Below are 24,412 nucleotides of genomic sequence, written 5' to 3'. Positions count from 1 at the left end.
GCCGCTTTTGGCCCACTCAGCACACAGCTGTGGCCCGTCTGACATCCTCAGCAGGGCCGTCCCGACCCATAGGCAAAGTACGCAGCTGCTCCAGCCCCAGCCCCACCTCTTCCTGCCCCTGCTCCGCACCAGCCCCACCCCCCTCTCCACCCCTTCCACAAAGCTCCTGCCCCTGCTCCGCACCAGCCCCGCCCCCCTCTCCACTCCTTCCACAAAGTCCCTGCCCCTACCCCTGCCCCTGCCGTGCCGCCGGTGAGTGCTGGGGGGCGGTTCCCCTCTGCCCCACAAGCCAGCCCCACCCCCCCGTGGAGCGCCCCCCCCGATCCTCAGGGCCGAACAGGTGGTGTATATATTGTGTGGATGTGGCCCACATAACACACAGAGAGCTGAATATGCCGCCCACAATGGTAAATAGGTTGAGAACCACTGGTGTAGACATACCAGCTGAGGCTTCAGCTATCTGTGTGTCTGCATCACTAACTATTTCTATATGGCAGCACTGATATTGTCCCTCCCCCTCAAGCATTTAAAAATCATGTGTAGGGCCTCAGCAACCATGAGATTGGTTTTAAAATCTCAAGAGTTTTGTTCATTTCAAGATGCCTTTTGGGTTCTTTTTTTAATCTTCCACTTTTTGAAACATGGGGGTGCACTTGGGTCACCTTTTCAATTTTTTCTCTGCTGTGGGGTGGGCTGGAAACATATTGTTTCTTTTCTAAGGAAAGCTGAGATTCTCCCATTATCCCAAGAATCCAGAAGTTGGAGCTTTAAACAAAGCAGCGAACATTGTGAGACTTGCACTAAAACCATGAGAGCTGGTAATATTGGGGCAGCCGAGCGGATCTGGTGGGAGCTGTGCAGGCAGGGGGGTTATCATGGAGGTGTTGGGCGGCAGAGTTTAAAGAAGAGTGGAGCTCCTGTGGGCAAAATAGAGAGAAGGAGCCAATTCCCCACTCCCAGCCACTCCACCATCATGACTCAACGTGGGAAATGAAGGACAAAGCTGTTTCCTTCTGCCTCATCTTCCCATTGTTATTTCCACATCCTCTCTGAGGCCCTGCTCCCCATATCACCTCCAGCCAAAGAGTTGCCTCATCATCCTGAGGTTCTGACCCCAGAACCAAGTAAGTTTTATGAGCAATTATGTGGTGCTGGAGCAGAGAGATGCCACAACGAGCGCCAGAGGAAAACCTCCGGCCCTTCAGGAACCAGAGCCACCAAGACTTTGTGCAGTTTCAAGCTGATGTCCAGGAATGGAGAAGCACTTTGCAGTAGCTGTTGGCCCCCAGTACATTTCTGAAGACAGTCGTGCTGGAAGTGGGACCTCCCCACCACATCTTGCCACTGGCAGATTGCTCAGCAGAAGGAGGGCAGAGGGAATGCCAGTCCGGAAGCTTTCATGGGACAGTAGGAAAATAAGGACAAGCTGCTAAATATCCTGTGAGTAGGAAGGGCTTCAGCCTGCAGCTTTTCTCCTACACTTTGCTTGATGACACATCAAGGGGGGAGGGGTGTGTTTAGGCACATGGTGATGTAGATGTCCTGCTGATCTGTGGCTGAGCAGTCCTGTGGGCCAGAAAAAACTGCTTTTCTCTGTCCTGAAACCTGAAATAAGGACACCATGAATCAGAGAGAAGAAACGACAAGAAGAGGAGATGGAGTAACTTGGAGCAGGTCCAGGCAGAAGACCAGAACCTTGCAAACCACAGCTGATTCCTCCAAGTGACCCCTGGCTTTAATTAGGTTGTGCCTGGCTGAAGGGTTCACGAGTTGCTGCTACTGAACGGGGCTGGTTATTGGTAAGAAAGAGGAAGAGGGAAGGTTTTGCCCCTGGACTGGAGCAGATTCCCTTTTGGAAGAGTGTCCCCCAGGCCTGGCAGTGGGGGAGTCTCAGAACGGGGGAGTACACCCTCCAGCAGCAGTGTGCTGTCACTGGGTTTCCTTCCTACCTGACTCCTCTGCGGGATCATGCTTTCATACACAGATGCCGGATCAGCTGAGCTGGGCAGGTGCTGCTCGTTCATATAAATTGCCATCTGGCCAGTGGCAGCAGGATCTGATGCACTGAAGGGAGGCTTGTGCCCAAGATTCTGGAACAGACATGGGAGGTGCTCAGAGCAAACAGGAAACTCCAAGGGGCCCCTCTTACCAAAATGCCACACTAAGGAGCTACAGGGGTGGGGTTGGCAGGAAGTGACTCCTTCCCTGTACTGCCCTAAGCTGCAGCCATGTTAAAAATGGTGCCCTTTCTGTCTGAGTCTAAATAATGACCCCTCCCCCTTCCCACCGGTTAATCAGCAGGGCTGGGAATTTCCTGCTAAAAGCACAAGTCTCTGTGAGGTGAGTGTGACCCAAAGAACTCTGGTGCCAACTTCCAGAGGGCACTGGGGGTGCAGAGGGTTTACAAGGATCCCCTGGGTCAGATATATGCAAGATAGTACACTGACGGATGGCATGTGACATCTCTGCCGAACAGCAGTTGCCCATTGGTCCTCAATCATTGCAAAATGTGTGTGTGGATAATATTTAAGAAGTTATGTATCTATACAGAAATTTTGTTCTTAAGGTCTTGGAATTAAGACAGGTCACCAGCAGGTGACACACCTCGGAGATGTTTCTTGCAGGCAGGAGGTAACAGACACCTATCTCCTTGTCTGTCCATTTGGATATTGTGTATCATATGCTGCACACTATGTGCCTATTTACACCCAGAGCTGGGGAGGACTGAGAGACTGTGAAGTCTACAAGCAAGGAAATCTATAGGAATAAACAAACAGCCGGGGACAGAGGAGTGTCCTGTTTATGAATAAAGACAAAAGATTGTCCCTTGGAGTACAAAGTGACACACTGGATCCTTCACCTGGGAGGCAAACTGACAGCGCACTTGTCTCATGAAAGGGGAACACAGCCAACCTGGGTGTAAGGTGCTGGACAGATTTAGGGTGAGCAACACTCTACGAGACATGAGAGTAGCTTGTTCATTAAGTCTAGGCTGCAGAATGCATTAGGATTTTGTTTTATATGTAACCGTTTGTTTCCAATACCTGCTGTAGTGAGGAGGTGTGGCTCCCCACCGCCCCGGACGGGGTCGAGCTCTGGCTAACCTTTGTACGCCGCCGTTTGCTGTTCCTTGAATTTCTCTGCTTTGGTAACTAAACGTCTCTAAGTGTTGTTTGTTCAGTGGAGCGGTGACCTGAGGTGGAACTGGCCAGCTGGGGTGGGATGTTCTTTGGAAGTGGTGAATCTGTGAGCGCGAGTCTCCAGCGAATCAGGGGCTGGACGCTCCAGAAAGATGCTTGGAGGGTTCAAGGTTTGGGGTGTACCTACCGCTAACCTGTAGCAGAATAGCGAGGCCTGTGGGGCCTAGAAGGGAGGGATTGTGTTGCCTGTGGCTGGTGGATTGGGGAGCTGCCTCAGGACAGCACAGACAGGGCTTCATCATGCTAAGGGCAGGGGGTAGTGAGGTGCCCCCACAATCCTGGGTACTGCTGGGAAGTGTCACGCTGAGATACAACAGTAACTCCCGTGGCTGGTAGTGAGAGAACATGCTTAACTTCTTATGTGAACCAGCCACTAGAGGGAGGGAGACACCTTCTGTGCTAGTGTAGATTGACTCTAGCCTATGACATTGTACCTTTCCTAGGACGGATTCTAGTAGCAAAAAGTGAATGGTAATGGTGTGTCACCTTTTCAGGGGTTCAGTAATGTGTGAAATACTCTAAACAATCCACTAGTCTGTCCTGTATAAGTTATTGTACTGTGCTCATCACCAGGTACCCAAGAGCCTATCTTACCGTGTTATAGAGAGAGACGTTCTTATCCTTTTGTCCTGGTGTGTCCTCAAGGGCTGAAAGAATCAGAAACAGGAAATGTATCAAGCTGCTGTAAAGCTATTTTTATTTATGGCGAGGCCTTTCTAAGGCACTTGCCGCGGTAGTATCCTGCACCCTAGATGCAATGTCAGGGAAGAAAGCCTTCCTAGGACCGAGTGTTACTACAGTCTCCATCTGGGAGCTTTTGAAAAGGAATTTGTCAATCACTGGACTGTGTGTGTATGTAACTCACTGGGGGACCGTCCTGTGTCACGTGGACCCAGCTTTGTAGATCTAAATGAACCAGGTCAGCTTTTGAGGACAAACACAGACCCAGCCCTCTGGATCAGCTCTGCAAGTGGTGCACAGATCCATAGTGCTTTGCAGCACCCAGGGAAGGTGGTAGCGTCAGCTCCTTGGTGCACTACACTCCCGCTCCCATGGCTCAGGAAGCCTCTCATCACCAACACCATGAGGTTAGGGCTCTGTGGATGTGTCTGGCAAGGAGAGACATCCCCAGTGTCTTTTTAGAGCTCTCCAACTCTCTGGGGACTGTTTCCCTTTCAGGATTAGCAGTTTGGCCCAGAGTCTTGAAGTTATTTAGGCTCCTAATTTGTTAGAAACCTAAATCCCTTTGAGGATCTGGACCTTTCTGCTTTGAGAATTCCTCTTTCATGCAGCATGCAAATGAAAGAGAGACAGAGAGCTACAGATGGAGGTGTGTGAAAGGTCAATAACATTTCTCTGTCTCTAACTTCCTGCTGCAGCGTTGCTGCTGATCTCGTCCCAGAATTAGAAAATAAGGGAAGCCTGTGCTGTACCCCCACATAGCGGGCTAACGGTGCAGTGTGGCTGCAGCTCAGCTGAAGCTGAGAGGGAAGATTAGCATTGTCCAATAAAATGTGGTCTTCTAGGCTTCATTCACATGCAAAAATTGCTCCGGTTTAAATTAAATCAGTTCAAAACCTGATTTAGATAAACCAGGGCAGAACTCTGGGTAGACTCGTATTTCAGTATGAGAACGACTTGCTTCAGTTTAGCTTAAGTGAATACGAAACTGGCTTAAACTAAATCCATATAAGCCACTCTTAAACTGAAATGAATAAATCATTGTGGAAAATGTGGAAATGGCAGACATGTTTAATGACTTCTTTGTTTCGGTTTTCACCAAGAAGGTTAGTGCTGATTGGATGTCTACCAGTGAATGCCAGTGAAAATGAGGTATGATCATAAAAGACTAAAATGGGAAAAGAACAAGTTAAAAATTACTAGACAAATTAGATGATTTCAAATCACCAAGGCCTGATGAAATGCATCAGAGAATACTCAAGGAGCTGACTGAGGAGATATCTGAGTCATTAGCAATTATCTTTGAAAAGTCATGGAAGACGAGAGAGATTCCAGAAGACTGGAAAAGGGCAAATTTCATGCCAATCTATAAAAAGGGAAATAAGGACAATCCAGAGAATTACAGGCAGTCATCTTAACTTCTGAACCCGGAAAGATAATGGAGCAAATAATTAAGCAATCAGTTTGCAAACATCTAGAAGATAATGAGGTGATAAGTAAAAGTCAGCATGGATTTGTCAAACAAATCATGTCAAACCAACCTGATAGTTTTCTTTGACAGGGAAACAAGACTTGTGTGTGGGGAAAGCAGTAGATGTGGTATATCTTGACTTTAGTAAAGGTTTTGATACTGTCTAACATGACCTTCTCATAAACAAACTAGGGAAATGCAATGTAGATGGAGCTACTCTGAGGTGGGTGCAAAACTGATTTTAAAACTGTTCCCAGAGAGTACTTATCAGTGGTTCACAGTCATGCTGGAAGGGCATAATGAGTGGGGTCGCAGAGGCATCAGTTCTGGGTCTGGTTCTGTTCAATATCTTCATCAATGATTTAGATAATGGCATAGAGAGTACAGATAAAGTTTGTGGATGATACCAAGCTGGGAGGGGCTTCAAGTGCTTTGGAGGATAGGATTAAAATTCAAAATGATCTGGACAAACTGGAGAAATGGTCTGAAGTAAATAGGATGAAATTCAATAAGGACAAATGCAGAGTACTCCATTTAGGAAGGAAGAATCAGTTGCACACATACAAAATGAGAAATGACTGTCTAGGAAGGCATACTGCAGAAAGGGATCTGAGGGTCATAGTGCACCACAACCTAAATATGAGTCAGCACTGTAACGCTGTTGCAAAAAAAGCAAACATCATTCTGGGATGTATTAGCAGGAGCGTTGTAAGCAAGACACGAGAAGTAATTCTTTTGCTCTACTCTGTGCTTATTAGGCCTCGACTGGAATATTGTGTCCAGTTCTTGATGCCACATTTGAGGAGGGATGATCATGTGGACAAATTGGAGAGAGTCCAGAGAAGAGCGACAAAATGATTAAAGGTCTAGAAAACATGACGTATGAGGGAAGATCGAAAAATTGGGTTTCTTTAGTCTATAGAAGAGAAGACTGAGAGGGATATAACAGTTTTCAAGTATGTAAAAGGTTGTTACAAGGAGGAAGAAAAATTGTTGTTCTTAACCTCTGAGGACGGAGCAAGAAGCAATGGGCTTAAATTGCAGCAAGAGAGGTTTAGGTTGGGCATCAGGAAAAACTTCCTAATTGTCAGGGTGGTTAAGCACTGGAAAAAATTGCCTAGGGAGGTTGTGGCGTCTCCATCATGGGAGATTTTTAAAAGCAGGTTAGACAAGCCCCTGTTGTGGGGGAGGGATAGCTCAGTGGTTTGAGTTTTGGCCTGCTAAAATCAGTGTTGTGAGTTCAATTCTTGAGGGGGCCACTGAGGGATCTGGGACAAAATCAGTACTTGGTCCTGCTAGTGAAGGCAGGGGGCTGGACTCAATGATCTTTTGGGGTTCCTTCCAGCTCTATGAGATAGGTATATCTCTGTATAAGAAGGGATGGTCTAGATAATACTTAGTCCTGCCATGAGTGCAGGGGACTGGACTAGATGACCTCTCAAGGTCCCTTAAAGTTCTATGTTTGTGTTATTAGTACCGCTCAGAACCTGGCAAGCCCAGCTGCAGCAGATTGAAAGTCACAGGATTACCAGAACCTCAGGCAGCATGGGGCTTGTGGGTCAATAGCTTTGCAGGAAAAGCTGGGAATCACTACAGGCCGGAGGGCAGTTCTTAGGAGCAGGTAATTAAGGGGAATTTATTTCTCTATTTCTTTTGCTGAGTGTTAATGAATCTTATTTAAACAACTGATTTCTCCTTGGTCAAAAACAACTGGCTTGTTTGCTTTTGAACTAGCCTGTTGCTGTACTGAGCCTGAGCTAGGTACCTGCTCCATCACTGTGGCTGGGGCTGGGCGTGCCGTGGAGATCTGCCAGTTTGTAGGGCCACGTGACCTGCTGCATGGAGTAATTGACTAAGTACGTGGGAATTTAGAGAGTGTCTGTCTTGTGCTGTTATTTTGGTGACAGGGACAGTATGGTCCTTAGTAAAGAAGCAAAATAATCAGGCTGCACCATCTGGAGAATGAAGTGACACTTACTAGCAAAATTGATCAGAGAATTTTTACCTTGGCTCCTCCTCTGCGATGCTCTTCTAAACTTAACAGCAATGAACAAAATGAAAAGCAGAACCAGCAGGACGAATGGGATCAGGATGTAGAGGACGAGGTTTGGTGCACTAGGCGAAGGAGAAGAGAATGTTTGTTTCCACTCTTAATGGTCAGACTTTATTATATAAAGATTAGACGTAGATCTTACCCACCCCTTCCAACAACTTGAGAGGGGAGCAAATATTAGTCAACCCCTATCTGTTTTGTACAGCTGGGAAACTGAGGCACAAGTACAGTGACTTGCGTCAAAGAAGCACATTGAGTCCGTTGCAGAGCTGAGGCTGACACCTTGCGACGTTGGATTTCAGCATCAAACTGAATGAACAGAAACCGTTCAGCAAAGGAAAATTTGGCAATCTAAAGCAGTTCCAGCTTTCCTCTCTGCACAGCTGGATTTAAACGTGTGCTAGGGCCTAGGTCTTTAAAGACATTTAGATGTGTAACTCCCCCTGACATCAATGAGTGTTAAGCACCTAAATGCATCTGAGGATCTAGGCCCAGGTGACCGGAGACATGAGTTTGCTGGCCTCAGCATAATGCCTAACAAAGGTCTGAGCTCAGCAAAAACCTACAGAGTGTGACAGCAGTGAGTGCGATTGTAGTGACCCTAACAGGGCCACTGTGGTTGGCATTTTAAAAACAAACTCGTTCTTTATTAATTAAATTGACCTAATTAAATGATCAGGTTAAAACTATCAGCCTATTTTCCCCTGAGTAAGGGTAAGACCCCTGTTCTGTTTAGAGATGGCAGTGTTACCTAGAGTTAGAGCACTGACCCCATCCTCAAAAGACCTGCGTTCTATACCTGGCTCTGGCCTGCTGGGTGACCCTGAGCAAGTCATGTCACCTCTTGTGCCTCAGTTTCCCCATCTAGAAAATGGTGTTAATGATATTGACCTCCTTTGGAAAGTGCTTGGAAATCTGTGGAAGAAAAGTGCTAGATGTTGTTATTTGATTAGAGACTTGCACGCACTGCATCTTTTGCCATGAATTTTTGGCTTTTCTGATTAAATTCTGTATGATAGTGTCTTTAATTTTTTTTTAATATCACAAACCCCTTCCAGACCTGGGGTTTGTAAACTGCTTCTGCCGCAGTGTGAAGGAAACAATGGACAACAACTTCAAGATGAAAATATCAGCTATTCTGTCATGTCATTGACATGTACAGTATATCTCCCTGCCTAGCTGGAAAGCCCAATAGAATAGCAAGGGTCCTGCAGGTCAGATGTGAGGGGAAATGCAGTGCTAGTGCTTTAAAATTGGACCATGTCAGACTGGAAGAGTGGTGAGTGTGTGGGGGTGTTTTTTGCTTTCTTTTTGTTTGCAAGTGCGGCTTTAATACAGTATAATGCAATGGAATTCACCTTCCAGGGCAGAAAATAGTTTGCAGGACAGGAAGACCTGTAGAACAGCAGGACTGTCTGGCTCTGACTTAGCTGATAAATGCCTCTGTCTCAACTTGTGAACTCAGCTAAAAATCCTTTTCTTCAATGCCTCTGGTGTGCAGAGACCTGAGAGTTCTGGAATCCTCCGTGCTGTGTGAGTTTGAGTTAAAGCCTTGGCCTCTGTAGGGATTGTAGCCTGGACTTCGAGCACAGTGTAGAAACCCCGAACCTGCCCTAGAGTTGGTGAAAGGAGACCTCACAGTGCCTCTAGCGTGAGTTTGGGCACTCACCTGACAAGAACATCTACTTCAGTCCATGGGGAGGTGGCAACGGTCAGGTCCTTTTCTGGTGTCATCAGTGGTGAGGTAGGAACAGCAGCAAATGAAAGGAGACAGAGCTGTATTACCAAGCCCTTGTTCATTGATTTCCTGTTCGAGCTGGCACCTGCCTTCATGGTGGCTGGGCTATTAAAGCTCCTTGACGTGTGTACTAGCTAGGCCATTGCAGGGGAGAAAGGTGGTGTGGTGGTGTTTTAACACAGTAGCTGTAATTCTGTATCCTACTTCAACTGCTGATGGACCCCAGTGACAAAATGGAGAGATATAGACACATACAGAGAGCATGAAAAAGTGGGAGTTGTCCTACCAACTGTAAGAGGCTAATTAAGTAAGAGGAAAAAAACTTTTGTAGTGATAATCAAGATAGCCCATTACAGACAGTTGGGTAAGAGGTGTGAGAATACTTAACATGGGGAAATAGATTCAATGTTTGTAATGGCCACAAGTTTTTTTCCTCTTACTTAATTAGTCTCTTAGAGTTGGTAGGACAACTCCCACCTTTTCACGCTCTCTGCAAGTGTATATATATCTCCTCACTATATGTTCCATTCTAGGCATCCGATGAAGTAGGCTGTAGCCCACGAAAGCTTATGCTCAAATGAATTTGTTAGTCTGTAAGGTGCCACAAGTGCTCCTGTTCTTTTTGTGGATACAGACTAACACGGCTGCTACTCTGAAACCAGTGAGATAATGTAGCTTTGCTGAAGGCCAATTAAAGGAACCTGAGGGACGAGACAGGAATCAGACTAAGTTCTTGGGGAGCTAAATGGAAGAGGTTTGGGGGGAACTCCAACAATATTGAGGGACTGGGGAGAGTGAGCAAGATTTGGCTTCCTCTGCAGGGATCAATGGTGGCAGCAGAGGTAGGAAATGAGACAGAACTATTCTGACATGAGCACATGGTGTTTAAATGTCTCATCCTGCATTATTGGCCAACAAGTGAGCAGATAGGCCCTGGCTTCTCCTCCCCTTCCCTCTGTACCTCCATCTCCGGCCATATTCTTCCCCACGCCATGGACACATCCATCTAGATAGGAACATGGGAATCATCACACTGAGTCAAATAAACTGTCCATCTAGCCAGGGAGCCTGTGTGACAGTGGCCAATATCAGATGCTTCAGAAAAAGGTGCAAGAAACCCCATTATGGACCATTTTGAAATAGCATAACCATACGGGCAGCTTTCTCCTAACTCCTGTCACTTGGTGGCTGATTCTAAGCTTTGAAGCCCCTGGACATAATTCTGTCCTTAGCCAGGGTGACTGGATGGCTGAATTATCCATAAGAAGGTTGAATCCTGCTAGATTCTTGACCTCAATATCTTGTGATAGTGAGTTCCACAGGTTAATTATGTATTCTGGATATTACATTCCCCTCTATCAGACACAAATTTATTGCCTTTAAAATGCTTTGGCTATCCCCTTGTTCTCCTGATGATGTTGCTGTATCTTTTTTCCTCTTTGCTGTATCTTGGAGCTCTGGAGTATTTTATTATGGTCCATTTCTCAGTCACTGCTCAAGGAATAGGGTTAGCAATGGAAAACCAGAGAAGCTTTCACTGAGGGAAAAGATACTATGGTGAAAGGAAATTTCTGCAGACAGGCCCTGGCTTCTCCTCCCTTTCCCTCTGCACCTACATCTCAGTCCATGTTCTTCTCCACTCCATTCTGACACCCACTGGTGGAGATTGCACTGATCGCTGTAGGGCTGAATGGCCACCTCTATTTATTTTATAACCTACCTAACACAGAGCTCAGGAATATCTCAGCCCTACCTTCCCAGTGGATGACTTTAACAATTTTCAGTGTGAGACTAGCTAATAACAAATAGTGAAAAATTCCTGTAAAATGTGTCTTTTGGGACTAACAAGCATCTCTGCTAAAAGTCATGACACGTTTTTAGGACTGATGACCTTTGTCGTAAGTATCCAGGAGGCGGCCAAATATTCATGAGTAATGACCCTGTCATTCATAGCAAAGTTACTTTGCAAAAATCTTTGCAATTCAGTGGCATTTAAAACTACTCGCTTATCTCACCTCCGTCCCACCTCTCTGGGCCTGTCTTGATCCTGGGTCTAACTGTTCATCTGATTCCACAGTCCTCACTCATGCAGACTCTGCATGAATTTCAATGGGAGTTTTGCCCAAGTAAGAACTGGCAGATGTAATGGGAGGTTGCATCCTCCAGCATTAATTCCTTCTCCTGCATGGGGGATGGGATGGGGTGGGGTGGGAGAAATCAGACAGTTGTGTGGGAAAATCTAGGAAACAAGGGGGAGTTTCTCAAGGTTGTGAAGGGGGTGACAGAAGATTAGCAGAGTTGGAAAGTTCATGTCTGGATAAGACGCCCTCTATTCATCAAATACGTGCCCTTGCTCAAGACAAGACAAGAGCCACTTGTGACCCAGGGCACCCCAGGCCATAATTCATGTCAGGCATGACACACTCATTGTCCCTGGTAATTGCCTGAGCCTTAATCACTGGGCGGGGCATTCACTCAGGCCAGGGCTTTATAAAGCCGCGCACAAGTGACCAGGGAGCTTTGCGACCAGGGGCTGCTAACAGGGAGTTTCGCAAGGGAGTTTAGAAGGGGAGTGGGAAGGGAGTGGGAGCCCCTCGCCGGCTGTTACCCCTTCTCCATGGCCCCCCCTAAAACCTATAATCCGAACCACATTCCAAAACCCCTTCCCGTAAACCACCCTTCCACTAACTAGGAGACAATGCAGGCAGAAGCCCAGCAGCAGAGGGGGGGCTATCCGGTTTATTGCGCTGAGTGTTGCATGTATGATTACCTGCCCTGTGGGCGGGTGGCATATGTGTGCAGTTGGTGCAAGGAGCTCCTGGCCCTCAGAGACCATGTACGGGCTTTGGAGGCCACGGTGGCGGAACTGGAGGAGCTGAGAGAGGCAGAGAGATATGTTGATGAGGCTTTCCGAGACACTGTAGAATTGTCCCACCTCCGCTCAGACAGCTCCTGTGCTGTTGAGGAGGAAGAACGGCCCAGGGAAGTAGAGCAGTCAATGGGAGCAGAGGGAAACCTTCCCGTAGTTGGGACCCTCCTTCCAGATGGTGCTGGGGTTGCCTCTCGCACTGAGGTTGCCTCTCCGGGGGAGGGAACTCCAGTTTCTAGGAAAAGGCAGGTGATAGTAATGGGAGATTCGATTATTAGAAATGTAGAGAGCTGGGTCTGTGATGACTGGGAGAACCGTATGGTGACTTGCCTGCCTGGTGCGAAGGTTGCGGATCTCTCGAGGCATCTAGATAGACTTATGTGTAGTGCTGGGGAGGAGCCGGTGGTCGTGGTACATGTAGGTACCAATGACATAGGGAAGGGTAGGAGAGATGTCCTGGAAGCCAAATTTAGGCTGCTAGGGAAGAGACTGAAATCCAGGACCTCTATGGTGGCATTTTCAGAAATGCTCCCAGTTCCACGCGCAGGGCCAGGTAGGCAGGCAGAGCTTCAGAGTCTCAATGCGTGGATGAGACGATGGTGTAGAGAGGAGGGGTTCACGTTCATTAGGAACTGGGGAAACTTCTGGGATGGGAGGAGCCTATACAGGAGAGATGGGCTCCACCTAAACCAAAGTGGAACCAGACTGCTGGCACTAAACATTAAAAAGGTTGTAGAGCAGTTTTTAAACTAGGAGATGGGGGAAAGCCGACTGCTGCAGAGGAGCGTGTGGATCGGACACAGACTTCTCTTAGGGGAGAGTCTGATGATAGAGAATCTCCAGGTTATAGTCAGGAGCAGAGGACTGAAAAGTATAATGTAAGGGCCGGATCAGATGATAAACAGTCACATAAAAAAGAATCTGGCACATCAGAAAAAGGCAGGCTAATAAACAGGGACAAGTTTTTAAAGTGCTTGTACACAAATACCAGAAGTCTAAATAATAAGATGGGTAAACTAGAGTGCCTTGTGATAAAGGAGGATATAGATATAACAGGCATCACAGAAACCTGGTGGACTGAGAGCAATCAATGGGACACAATCATTCCGGGGTACAAAATATATCAGAAGGACAGAACAGGCCGTGCGGGGGGAGGAGTGGCACTATATGTGAAAGAAAGTGTAGATTCAAATGAAGTAAAAATCTTAAGTGAATCCACATGTTCCATAGAGTCTCTATGGATAGAAATTTCATGCTCTAGTAAAATATAACATTAGGGATCTATTATTGACCACCTGACCAGGACAGTAATAGTGATGATGAAATGCTAAGGGAAATTAGAGAGGCTATCAAAATTAAGAACCCAATAATAGTGGGGGATTTCAATTATCCCCATATTGACTGGAAACATTTCACTTCAGGACGAAATGCAGAGATAAAATTTCTCGATACTTTAAATGACTGCTTCATGGAGCAGCTGGTACGGGAACCCACAAGGGGCGAGGCGACTCTAGATTTAATCCTGAGTGGAGCGCAGGAGCTGGTCCAAGAGGTAACTATAGCGGGACCGCTTGGAAATAGTGACCATAATACAATAGCATTCAACATCCCTGTGGTGGGAAGAACATCTCAACTGCCCAACATTGTGGCATTTAATTTCAAAAGAGGGAACTATACAAAAATGAGGGGGTTAGTTAGACAAAAGTTAAAAGGTACAGTGACTAAAGTGAAATCTCTGCAAGTTGCGTGGGCCCTTTTTAAAGACACCATAATAGAGGCCCAACTTCAATGTATACCCCAAATTAAGAAAAACAGTAAAAGAACTAAAAAAGAGCCACTGTGGCTTAACAACCATGTAAAAGAAGCAGTGAGAGATCAAAAGACTTCCTTTAAAAAGTGGAAGTCAAATCCCAGTGAGGCAAATAGAAAGGAGCACAAACACTGCCAACTTAAGTGCAAGAGTGTAATAAGAAAAGCCAAAGAGGAGTTTGAAGAACGGCTAGCCAAAAACTCCAAAGGTAATAACAAAATGTTTTTTAAGTACATCAGAAGCAGGAAGCCTGCTAAACAACCAGTGGGGCCCCTTGGTGATCAAAATACAAAAGGAGCACTTAAAGACGATAAAGTCATTGCAGAGAAACTAAATGAATTCTTTGCTTCAGTCTTCACGGCTGAGGATGTTAGGGAGATTCCCAAACCTGAGCTGGCTTTTGTAGGTGACAAATCTGAGGAACTGTCACAGATTGAAGTGTCACTAGAGGAGGTTTTGGAATTAATTGATAAACTCAACCCAAGAGTTGATAAACTCACCCAAGAATTCTGAAAGAACTCAAATGTGAAGTTGCGGAACTATTAACTAAGGTTTGTAACCTGTCCTTTAAATGGGCTTCGGTACCCAATGACTGGAAGTTAGCTAATGTAACGCCAATATTTAAAAAGGGCTCTAGGGGTGATCCCGGCAATTACAGACCGGTAAGTCTAACGTCGGTACCGGGCAAATTAGTTGAAACAATAGTAAAGAATAAAATTGTCAGACACATAGAAAAACATAAACTCTTGAGCAATAGTCAACATGGTTTCTGTAAAGGGAAATCGTGTCTTACTAATCTATTAGAGTTCTTTGAAGGGGTCAACAAACATGTGGACAAGGGGGATCCGGTGGACATAGTGTACTTAGATTTCCAGAAAGCCTTTGACAAGGTCCCTCACCAAAGGCTCTTATGTAAATTAAGCTGTCATGGGATAAAAGGGAAGGTCCTTTCATGGATTGAGAACTGGTTAAAGGACAGGGAACAAAGGGTAGGAATTAATGGTAAATTCTCAGAATGGAGAGGGGTAACTAGTGGTGTTCCCCAAGGGTCAGTCCTAGGACCAATCCTATTCAATTTATTCATAAATGATCTGGAGAAAGGGGTAAACAGTGAGGTGGCAAAGTTTGCAGATGATACTAAACTACTCAAGATAGTTAAGACCAAAGCAGATTGTGAAGAACTTCAAAAAGATCTCACAAAACTAAGTGATTGGGCAACAAAATGGCAAATGAAATTTAATGTGGATAAATGTAAAGTAATGCACATTGGAAAAAATAACCCCAACTATACATACAACATGATGGGGGCTAATTTAGCTACAACGAGTCAGGAAAAAGATCTTGGCGTCATCGTGGATAGTTCTCTAAAGATGTCCACGCAGTGTGCAGAGGCGGTCAAAAAAGCAAACAGGATGTTAGGAATCATTCAAAAGGGGATAGAAAATAAGACTGAGAATATATTATTACTCTTATATAAATCCATAGTACGCCCACATCTCGAATACTGTGTACAGATGTGGTCTCCTCACCTCAAAAAAGATATTCTAGCACTAGAAAAGGTTCAGAAAAGGGCAACTAAAATGATTAGGGGTTTAGAGAGGGTGCCATACGAGGAAAGATTAAAGAGGCTAGGACTCTTCAGCTTGGAAAAGAGAAGACTAAGGGGGGACATGATAGAGGTATATAAAATCATGAGTGATGTTGAGAAAGTGGATAAGGAAAAGTTATTTACTTATTCCCATAATACAAGAACTAGGGGTCACCAAATGAAATTAATAGGCAGTAGGTTTAAAACAAATAAAAGGAAGTTCTTCTTCACGCAGCGCACAGTCAACTTGTGGAACTCCTTACCTGAGGAGGTTGTGAAGGCTAGGACTATAACAATGTTTAAAAGGGGACTGGATAAATTCATGGAGGCTAAGTCCATAAATGGCTATCAGCCAGGATGGGTAAGAATGGTGTCCCTAGCCTCTGTTCGTCAGAGGAAGGAGATGGATGGCAGGAGAGAGATCACTTGATCATTGCCTGTTAGGTTCACTCCCTCTGGGGCACCTGGCATTGGCCACTGTCGATAGACAGATACTGGGCTAGATGGACCTTTGGTCTGACCCGGTACGGCCTTTCTTATGTTCTTATGTTCCCTACACACTGTTGCTAGAATCTGTCTCTGACGGGTGTCATATATGGTATCCTATGCGAACTGGAGCCCCGGGAGGACCGGACCTGCCGCAGGCATGACTACAGAGGGGGCGCTCGTCCCGCGGCTCCAGTGGACCTCCCGCAGGCATGACTGTGGACGGTTCGCTGGTCCCGCGGCTCGGCTGGACCTCCCGCAGGCACGCCTGCGGCAGCTCAAGCAGAGCCGCCGTACCTGCGAACCGTCTGCAGCCTCGAGAGGTCCAGCCGAGCCGCGCGACCAGCGGACCCTCTGCAGTCATGCCCGCGGGAGGTCCGCTGCTCCCGCGGCTCCGGGGCGCCTCCCGCGCATGACTGCTTGGGGCGGCCAAAAAGGTAGAGCCGCCCCTGCCGGGCGCGCTGGGCAAAGGGCGCTGCGGAGAGCCGTGGAGGGGCTCGATGGCCGGTCAGGGCAGCCTCCGCCCTCCGGCCCCTCGCAGCCCCGGGCCAGGCCCCGCCCAGGTTACAGCAGATCTGCCGGTCTAGACACCCGCCCCCGTTCCCCGCCCAGCGCCCCCCGGCCCTGCACCGAGCCAGCAGCCCCGACACTGCCAGGCGGCAGCGCTGGGATTTACCTGGGGAGACGGTGAGTTCCACAGCGGCCCTGAGATCAAGGAGCCCGCTCCTCCCCACCCCGCAGTGGTACGTGCTGGTGTCTGCCGGTGTCAGGTTCCCCACGGTCACGGTGAACGCGCGCTGGGTGCGATTGTCTCGGATGGAGACTCTGTCCCCCGTCACCTCCGCCTCCGACCCATTAGTCTCAACGATGTGAAGCCCATCGGAACAGAACAAACCTCCTGCCCGACACCAGAACTTCGGATAATCCTCATAGCCCGGGTCGTACGAGCACCGCACAGACACCGACCCGCCCGCGGGGCCGCTCACTGTCGCGGGGCCCGTCACAGCCCAGCAGCCTGCGAGGGACAGAGACAGTGAGACCCGGGTGACCTGCCCCCACATGTCCGGGTGTGTGTGTGAGGGGGGGGAGGGGTTATGGGTGATGCTTCAGCCTTTTGCGGGGCGGACAGGGGAGTCAGAGCCTGCAGCTTCCAGGTTCACCTGTCCCAAAACCTGACTCTTTAAATCTGTGCAAAGGGACCAAGAGCAATAGTGCCTCTCCCCTGGGGCTGCGTGGGAGCAGGTGAATGGGGCAGGAAAAAATCTGTTTCAAAACAATATCTGGATTTTCCGTGTGGGAAAATTGAACATCGAAAGAGGAGTTCAATTTCAAACTGACTTTTCAAAATGAAATTTTCTTTTTTCATTTTCACCTAAAATGTCATTATGTTTTCGTTTTCCATTTCAGGGGTTCCCCCCCCCCCCATCGCATGCTCCACTGTGATGTTCCAACATGCACCATGCTGGGATAACTCAGCAATATAAACCTGACTAGTTTAGCCCTTTCTAAAATACAGTTTGGAAGGTGTTAGTTAAATAGAGTTAGCTAGCTTGATCTAACATAATATCTATCAATGCTAGTCAGAAAAGTGCCACCTCTCTATCCTGCAAATATTTACTTATGAGCTTCCTTTTAAGTACAGGAGAATTCCTTTTGGTTTCATTGGCATTTATGCTTAGAGGAAATCAGTGGGCTCAATCATGTTCTTAAAATTAAGCATGTGGAAGTGTTTCTAGGATTAGGCCCTACATCGGTATTGTTTGGTTCACTTTTGTTACAGTTATTTATTTATTTAATTTTTAAACGCAGCCTTTAAAAGTTGCTTGAAAGATACTTTGACGATAAGGGCCATATTAGCAACTAGGTAGACAAAACACAGCCTAGAAAACTAATTACATCAAATACTTGATGGTGTCCCTTCTATCAAGGTTTCAGTAGAGCTTCCATTATCCCATCCTATTTTCACATGCTCGTCGCCAGAGCTGGTCAAACAGTTTGTTGTGAATAATATTTGTCAAAAATTCTGGCTATCTTTTCGTCAAGTAGTTATTAGTGAATAAGGTTTTCCATTATTTAACTGTCTCTGCTGATAATGTTCTGAATAATTTTTCTCTTCAGCCAAAATTATCCGGGCTTTGTGTGAGACCAGAAACGATGTTTTTTGTGCAAAATCTCATCAGCGATTTTTAGTTTAGTCATTTTGAAAATACATTTTCCCCCATTTAAAAAAGGACTAGTCTACACTGGGAACATACGTTGGCGTAGCTACACCACTCAGGAGTATGAAAAATCCACACCCTGAGAGAAGTAGCTATGCCAACCTAACCCCCTGTGTAGACAGTGCTAGGTCAATAGAAGAATTCTTCTGTCAACTTAGATACCACCTCTTAGGCAGGTGGATTACCTGCGCCAATGTGAGAGTTCCTCCCGTTGGCATAGGTAGTGTCTACACTGAAGTGCTACAGCGGCGTAGCTGTGACACAGAAACAATTTAAGTATAGACATACCCAAGTGTAATCAAAAGTCATGAGTCAACATCCCCCGCCCCCCCACAATAATGAGATTGGCTTAAAAGTCATGAAGATTTTTTTTAAAGTAATTAATGTGTGTTTGTTTTTCTTTGCCTTTTGGATTTTGAGTCTTTAGGTTGCACTTGGATCATGTTTTCAAGCTTTTTCTCCACAACTATGACAGATAGAAACATTTTTTAAATGAAAGCTGAAACTCTCCCCAAATCTCAGGTATCTAGAAACTGGAGTGTTAAGAAAAAATACCAACTATTGAGAGAATTGCAATAAAACCTCAATCAGTAGCAACACTGCTATCACCTAATATAGACAGGATGCACCAGTGCAAAGCGTGTCTACATTAGGGGTTTGCTCCCTTGAGCTCACTCCTGGTGGCCCTCACCCTGGAGCTACAGTTTGTTTTTAGCTCCATATTGTGGTGAAGGCCTGTTCCCCAAACCAGAGGCCTTGTCTCATCAGTGACTGATCAATCTTTCCCAGCTTATCTGTTTAGGGACCTTTTCTGGCTATAGGCCCTTTCAATAACTATTCCATTCTCTCTCTCTCTGCGTGTGTGTGTGTGTGTGTGTGTGTACTACACAGATAAATGATCACGCACCAGGAACTTTAGCCACTGGTGCTGAATGTACCCAAAAACCAGTCAAGCGGAAGCAGTGCACTATTACCTACACACTGATTCAGCTAGTTCCTACTATAATGTGATGCCCCAAAACGCACCAGGTTGGGATGCCACACCTACCGCAGAACTCATCTACAGTGTGATGTTGTCTCATAGAAAGTCTGAAAAGTTCCAAACTGTACTATTTGGTGCACTTTTGCAAACATTCTTTGAAAGATGCTCAGACCCTACAGTGAGGAAAGCAATTTTCTGTAGCTAGAAATAATCACACCCTATAGAATTAGTTATAACTATCACATGGGCAGTGCCCCATATGGTCAAGGTTACAACATGACTTTTATTATAACTTCCTGTTTTCATATGTTCATAGCTAGAATTCATCTTATAGGAACATTGGAATAACCAGACTGGATGAGACCCAACATCCAGTATTCTGTCTCCAACAGTGGCCAGAGACACGTGCTTTAGAGAAAAGTGTGAGAACCCCGCAGTGTGCAGATGTGGGACAATCTGCACCGGTCTCTTCCTGATCTGGAATAGCTAGGCATTGCCTTAAGCCCAGAGGTGTGTGCTGTCTTTTCTCGTCCAAAATTTTGGTTGATACTAATTATGATAACTGCATATTCTCAATATCCATCTAAATCTCCAATCCTTTTTAGAATCTGGCTACATTCTTAGCCTCAATATTTGTTGCAAATAATATTGGTTGCAAATGCTGGCAATGTTTTAATCAAATAATTGTAATGAATATTGTTTGCTGTTCTTTATCCAGCTGTGCTGAGAATGTTCTGAAAAATTCTCCTTTTCAGATGAAATTTCCCTTGTTTTGTTTTCATAGAAAACTTTCTCTGCAGACACAGACACAGATTCTGTGCTGAAATCTTTACTGACCTGCCCACTTTGTAAGTTCCATCTCCTGGGTGAGTTAGAACCACAGCAAGAGCACAGCTGAGACTTTCAAGCTCTGTTGGTGAAGCTGGCAAACCCAATACTTGCATTGTATTTCTAGTGAGCCACAAAAAGACCATGTCACTCTCACCTGGGAAAAGAATCCAAAGTAAAACCGAGAAAATCCTCATGGTCCTGGTTCCCTTGGCGGGTGAATCTCTCTTTTGGTAGATCTGGGTTCTCCGGGAGATTGCAGGGACCCTCTTCCTTTTGTGAGCGTTGAAAATGACATGCGAAGACTCACTGACCAGTTCTATATCATCAAGTTTCTAGATGTGTCAGCCGTCCCACGTCCCTCTGAAAAGGCTGGTTTTTCACTGTAGAAAGAAGTTGCCCAACGTGCATTCTCTGATGATTGGTATTTGCTTCTTTTTTTAAAAAAAAGGAGAAGCATGATTAAAGGAAGTGTCATATCTTTTGGAGAAAAGCTGGGCCACAGTTCCCATAATTTGAAGGTTTCTGAAAGGTTTTTCTGAGTGCCATGCTAAGACTTTGTCTACGCTGCAATTTAGCGGCAGACATAGCTACAGCGGTTAGAGCTGAACTGGTGCAAACCCAGGACTGCCAACTTCAAGCATTCAAAAATCACACGATTTTTTCAAAAAACAACATCTTTTGGGATCTTTGTATTTGTCTTCTGGCTTAGGACCTTGATGAGGCACTTCTGTGATTGTTTCAAACTCTTCTCCACAACCTTAAGGACTAGAAACATACTTTTCTTTTAAAACAAAGCTGAGTCTCTCTGGTAATCACATGGTTCCAGGAGCTGGGTGCTTAAAGACAAGCACTAAATATCATGACACTTGTGATAAAATCACAGGAGTTGGCATCATACAAACTCCTAGTGTAGATCTGCTGCACCAGTGAAAATCATGTCCTCAGTAGAGGTTCTGCTCCCTTAAGTGTCTTCCTTGTGGTCTTTTCTCTGGACCTTTAGTATGATTTTAAGCACATTCTGTGGCAAAGACCTGTTCCCCAGACCAGAGTCCTTGTCTCTTCAAAGCTGAGCATTCCTTCCTGTCTCCAATTTCCCTAGTGACCCTCCTGGCTATTGGCGTATTCTAGTGCCTGGAAGCAGGGGTGAAAGTAATTTAACAGACTTACCGGTATGCAGGGCTGCCAGGGCCCTGGGCAAGGTGGGGGAGGGCAGCTCTGGGTCCCCAGAAGGGGCAGGGCCTCTGATGGAAGGAACGGGGCTGGGGCCAGACTCCCCCAGCCAGCCCTTCAGCGCTGCCCAGCCTGGGGCTCCGGCAGCAATTTAAAGGGCCTGGGGCTCCGACTGCTGGTGCGGTTGTGGCAGCAGCAGCGGCCGGAGCCCCAGGCCCTTTAAATTGCCACTGGAGCCCCGGTCCCTTTAAATCACTGCTGGAGGCCCAGGGCCTTTTAAATCGCTGGTCCCAGGGGCAGCTGCCCCTTTTGCCCCACCCCATCCACATCAGCAGCCCTGCTGGTACATTGGCTGTGTACCGGCTTCCTTACCAGTGCACCGTACCAGCTTACCGTCACCTCTGCGCTGAAGACTGTCCCTGTCCTAGGACACTTTGCCTGATGGGAGCACATTGACTCCGCTCCCCTGAGCCTCTGGTTAGGCTACGCCTCTCCCCAGCAGCCGCTGCCTGAGCCACTGTGGCCTTGGGACTGTTTACCCCTCCCGTGCAATCCCCGTTCAGTCACTGGGCTGGTGGCCCCCATGACTAACTCTGCTCCTCCTCAGCAATTCCCATTGGCCTCGCCTAGTCCCACCGTGTACTGTCGTGGTGTTGGGCTGCTGTCCTCTGCTCAGTCCTGCCCTAGGCCACTTGACCCCTCCCACCAGCCCATTGAGGCCAGCTCCTCCTGGCTCCACCTCTACCTGCAGCCATCCCTCAGCTCCTGCTGCTTGGTCCTGCCTCTGCAGCCCCTGCCCCCCTGCTCTCTCTTCGTGTTCCTGATCTCCAGTGCCCTCTGGCTGTCCCTTCCCGTTCCTGGCTAATACACATCACACTGTGCCCTCCAGGGCGCTCATCCCTGCCCTGCCCTGTGTGATTCATGCCCCAATCCTTGTTTCCAGGCCACGCCAAGGGAACAGGGACTCAGCACTGGTCCCCAGGTCACCTTAATCTGGGGATGCAATGGTTGCTTAAAGTCACCTTTGCCATCCCACCCCTGGGCTGCACCTCCTGGAGGCAGAGCACAGAATTTCACCTGTCCTGGTCAGAGGTGGCGGTGTGAGGCTCGGGGATAAGTTCTCCCCGGCAGGCGAGAGAGGAGCTGACTCCAGCAGAGACAGAGAATTCACCTCAACCCCTCCATCAGCTCCCCAGCAGGACTGTAGCAAGGAGCCACCTTCACTTCCTGACTGTTCAAAAGGGAGGATTTTCTGCAGTTTGGTTGCAGGATTATCCTTCCTTACATAAGTCAGTGCAAGGCTGGTTCTGGCTGCCTGCCTACACAGGCAAAAGGCAATTTGAACATGGATATACCTTCTTTACAGAGGCTGGGGATGCAGTTGAAGAGATGAAACTGGGGCTTCGGGGGAGCTGTAGAGCTGGCAGAGGAAACTGTGAGCAAGTGCAATGCTGGGATTGCTGCAGCTAGTTGATCTGTGAGCCTGAGGTGTCACTGCGGATTGGACTTTTCTCCCCAGATCAGAGGCTTTATTTCTTCACTTGGAAAAGTGCCTTCTGCCCTGTTCTAGCAATATGCTCAGGTTATCTATCTAATCTCGCTGTCTACAGACAAGAGACAAAGACTTCCCACAGATGCAGGAAATGGCTAGTTAGTGAGACTTTTAAATATTCAGCTGTGCAGAGCTAAATTATAAAATGTATCCTGTATATAACCTCTCCCCTCCCCCCAAAACAAATCCTCAAAAAACAGTTTCCAAGAACTGGTGAGAGGTTGTGGTTTCCCAAATCCTTAATACTACTACTAATAATAAGTAAATACATTTCTGAGCTTTTAGATGTTGCAACTAATGGTTTCAAGTATCAGAGGGGTAGCTGTGTTAGTCTGGATCTGTAAAAGCAGCAAAGAATCCTGTGGCACCTTATAGACTAACAGACGTATTGGAGCATGAGCTTTCGTGGGTGAATACCCACTTCGTTGGATGCATGTAGTGGAAATTTCCAGGGGCAGGTATATATATGCAAGCAAGAAGCAGGCTAGAGATAATGAGGTTAGTTCAGTCAGGGAGGATGAGGCCCTCTTCTAGCAGTTGAGGTGTGAAAACCAAGAGAGGAGAAACTGTTTTTGTAGTTGGCAAGCCATTCACAGTCTATGGCCATCCCAGCGCTGTCCGCATTCCCCACAGGGAGGTGGAGGAGGACAGGCGGCTAATGTAGCCATAGCCTTTGTTTAATCCTGAGCTGATGATGTCAAATTTGCAGATGAACTGAAGCTCAGCAGTTTCTCTTTGAAGTCTGGTCCTGAAGTTTTTTTGCTGCAGGATGGCTACCTTTAGATCTGCTATTGTGTGGCCAGGGAGGTTGAAGTGTTCTCCTACAGGTTTTTGTATATTGCCATTCCTAATATCTGATTTGTGTCCATTTATCCTTTTCCTTAGAGACTGTCCAGTTTGGCCGATGTACATAGCAGAGGGGCATTGCTGGCATATGATGGCGTATATTACGTTGGTGGATGTGCAGGTGAATGAACCGGTGATGTTGTGGCTGATCTGGTTAGGTCCTGTGATGGTGTCGCTGGGGTAGATATGTGGGCAGAGTTGGCATCGAGGTTTGTTGCATGGATTGGTTCCTGAGTTAGAGTTACTATGGTGCGGTGTGCAGTTACTGGTGAGAATATGCTTCAGATTGGCAGGTTGTCTGTGGGTGAGGACTGGCCTGCCACCCAAGGCCTGTGAAAGTGTGGGATCATTGTCCAGGATGGGTTGTAGATCCCTGATGATGCGTTGGAGGGGTTTTAGCTGGGGACTGTATGTGATGGCCAGTGGGGTTCTTTGGGTTTCTTTTTTGGGTTTGTCTTGCAGTAGGAGGCTTCTGGGTACACGTCTGGCTCTGTTGATCTGTTTCCTTATTTCCTTGTGCGGGTATTGTAGTTTTTGAGAATGCTTGGTGAAGATTTTGTAGGTGTTGGTCTCTGTCTGAGGGGTTGGAGCAGAGTCCAGATTTTAAAAGTGGAGTCCAGATTTACACCTAGCTACGTAAGATGAGAATCTTACCGATGCATAAATTTTGAGTTCAGAAAGGTCCCTGGGGATCATCTACTCTGAGCTCTTGCACAGCACAGGCCAGAGGATTTCACCCAGTGATTCCTGCATCCAGCCAAGTAACTTCTGGCTGAATGAGGGCATACTTTTTAGAGCAGTGGTTCTCAACCAGGGGTACCTGTACCCATGGAGATATGCAAAAGCTTTCTAGGGGTACATCCACTCATCTAGATATTTGCCTAGTTTTACAACAGGATACATAAAAAGCACTAGC

At 46.8% G+C, this 24,412-nt stretch overlaps 1 protein-coding gene across 1 annotated transcript; it reads right to left on the bottom strand.

Annotated features, from left to right (window-relative positions):
- Positions 1 to 588: 588 nt before the first annotated feature.
- Positions 589 to 20,440, bottom strand: LOC120383332 (CMRF35-like molecule 7). The gene is made up of 7 exons (XM_039501320.1): positions 20,083 to 20,440; positions 16,573 to 16,911; positions 9,075 to 9,129; positions 7,358 to 7,467; positions 3,795 to 3,847; positions 1,950 to 2,090; positions 589 to 1,605 (listed from the first exon to the last, which is right to left on the bottom strand). Exons 1-7 carry the CDS (start codon positions 20,120 to 20,122, stop codon positions 1,498 to 1,500), a joined length of 846 nt encoding a protein of 281 aa, XP_039357254.1. The 5' UTR covers positions 20,123 to 20,440; the 3' UTR covers positions 589 to 1,497.
- Positions 20,441 to 24,412: the final 3,972 nt, after the last annotated feature.

The sequence above is a fragment of the Mauremys reevesii genome, linkage group 15 (assembly GCF_016161935.1).
Source record: "Mauremys reevesii isolate NIE-2019 linkage group 15, ASM1616193v1, whole genome shotgun sequence".
Classification (NCBI taxonomy): Eukaryota; Metazoa; Chordata; order Testudines; family Geoemydidae; genus Mauremys; species Mauremys reevesii.
This window is presented reverse-complemented; position numbering and strand designations above follow the sequence as displayed.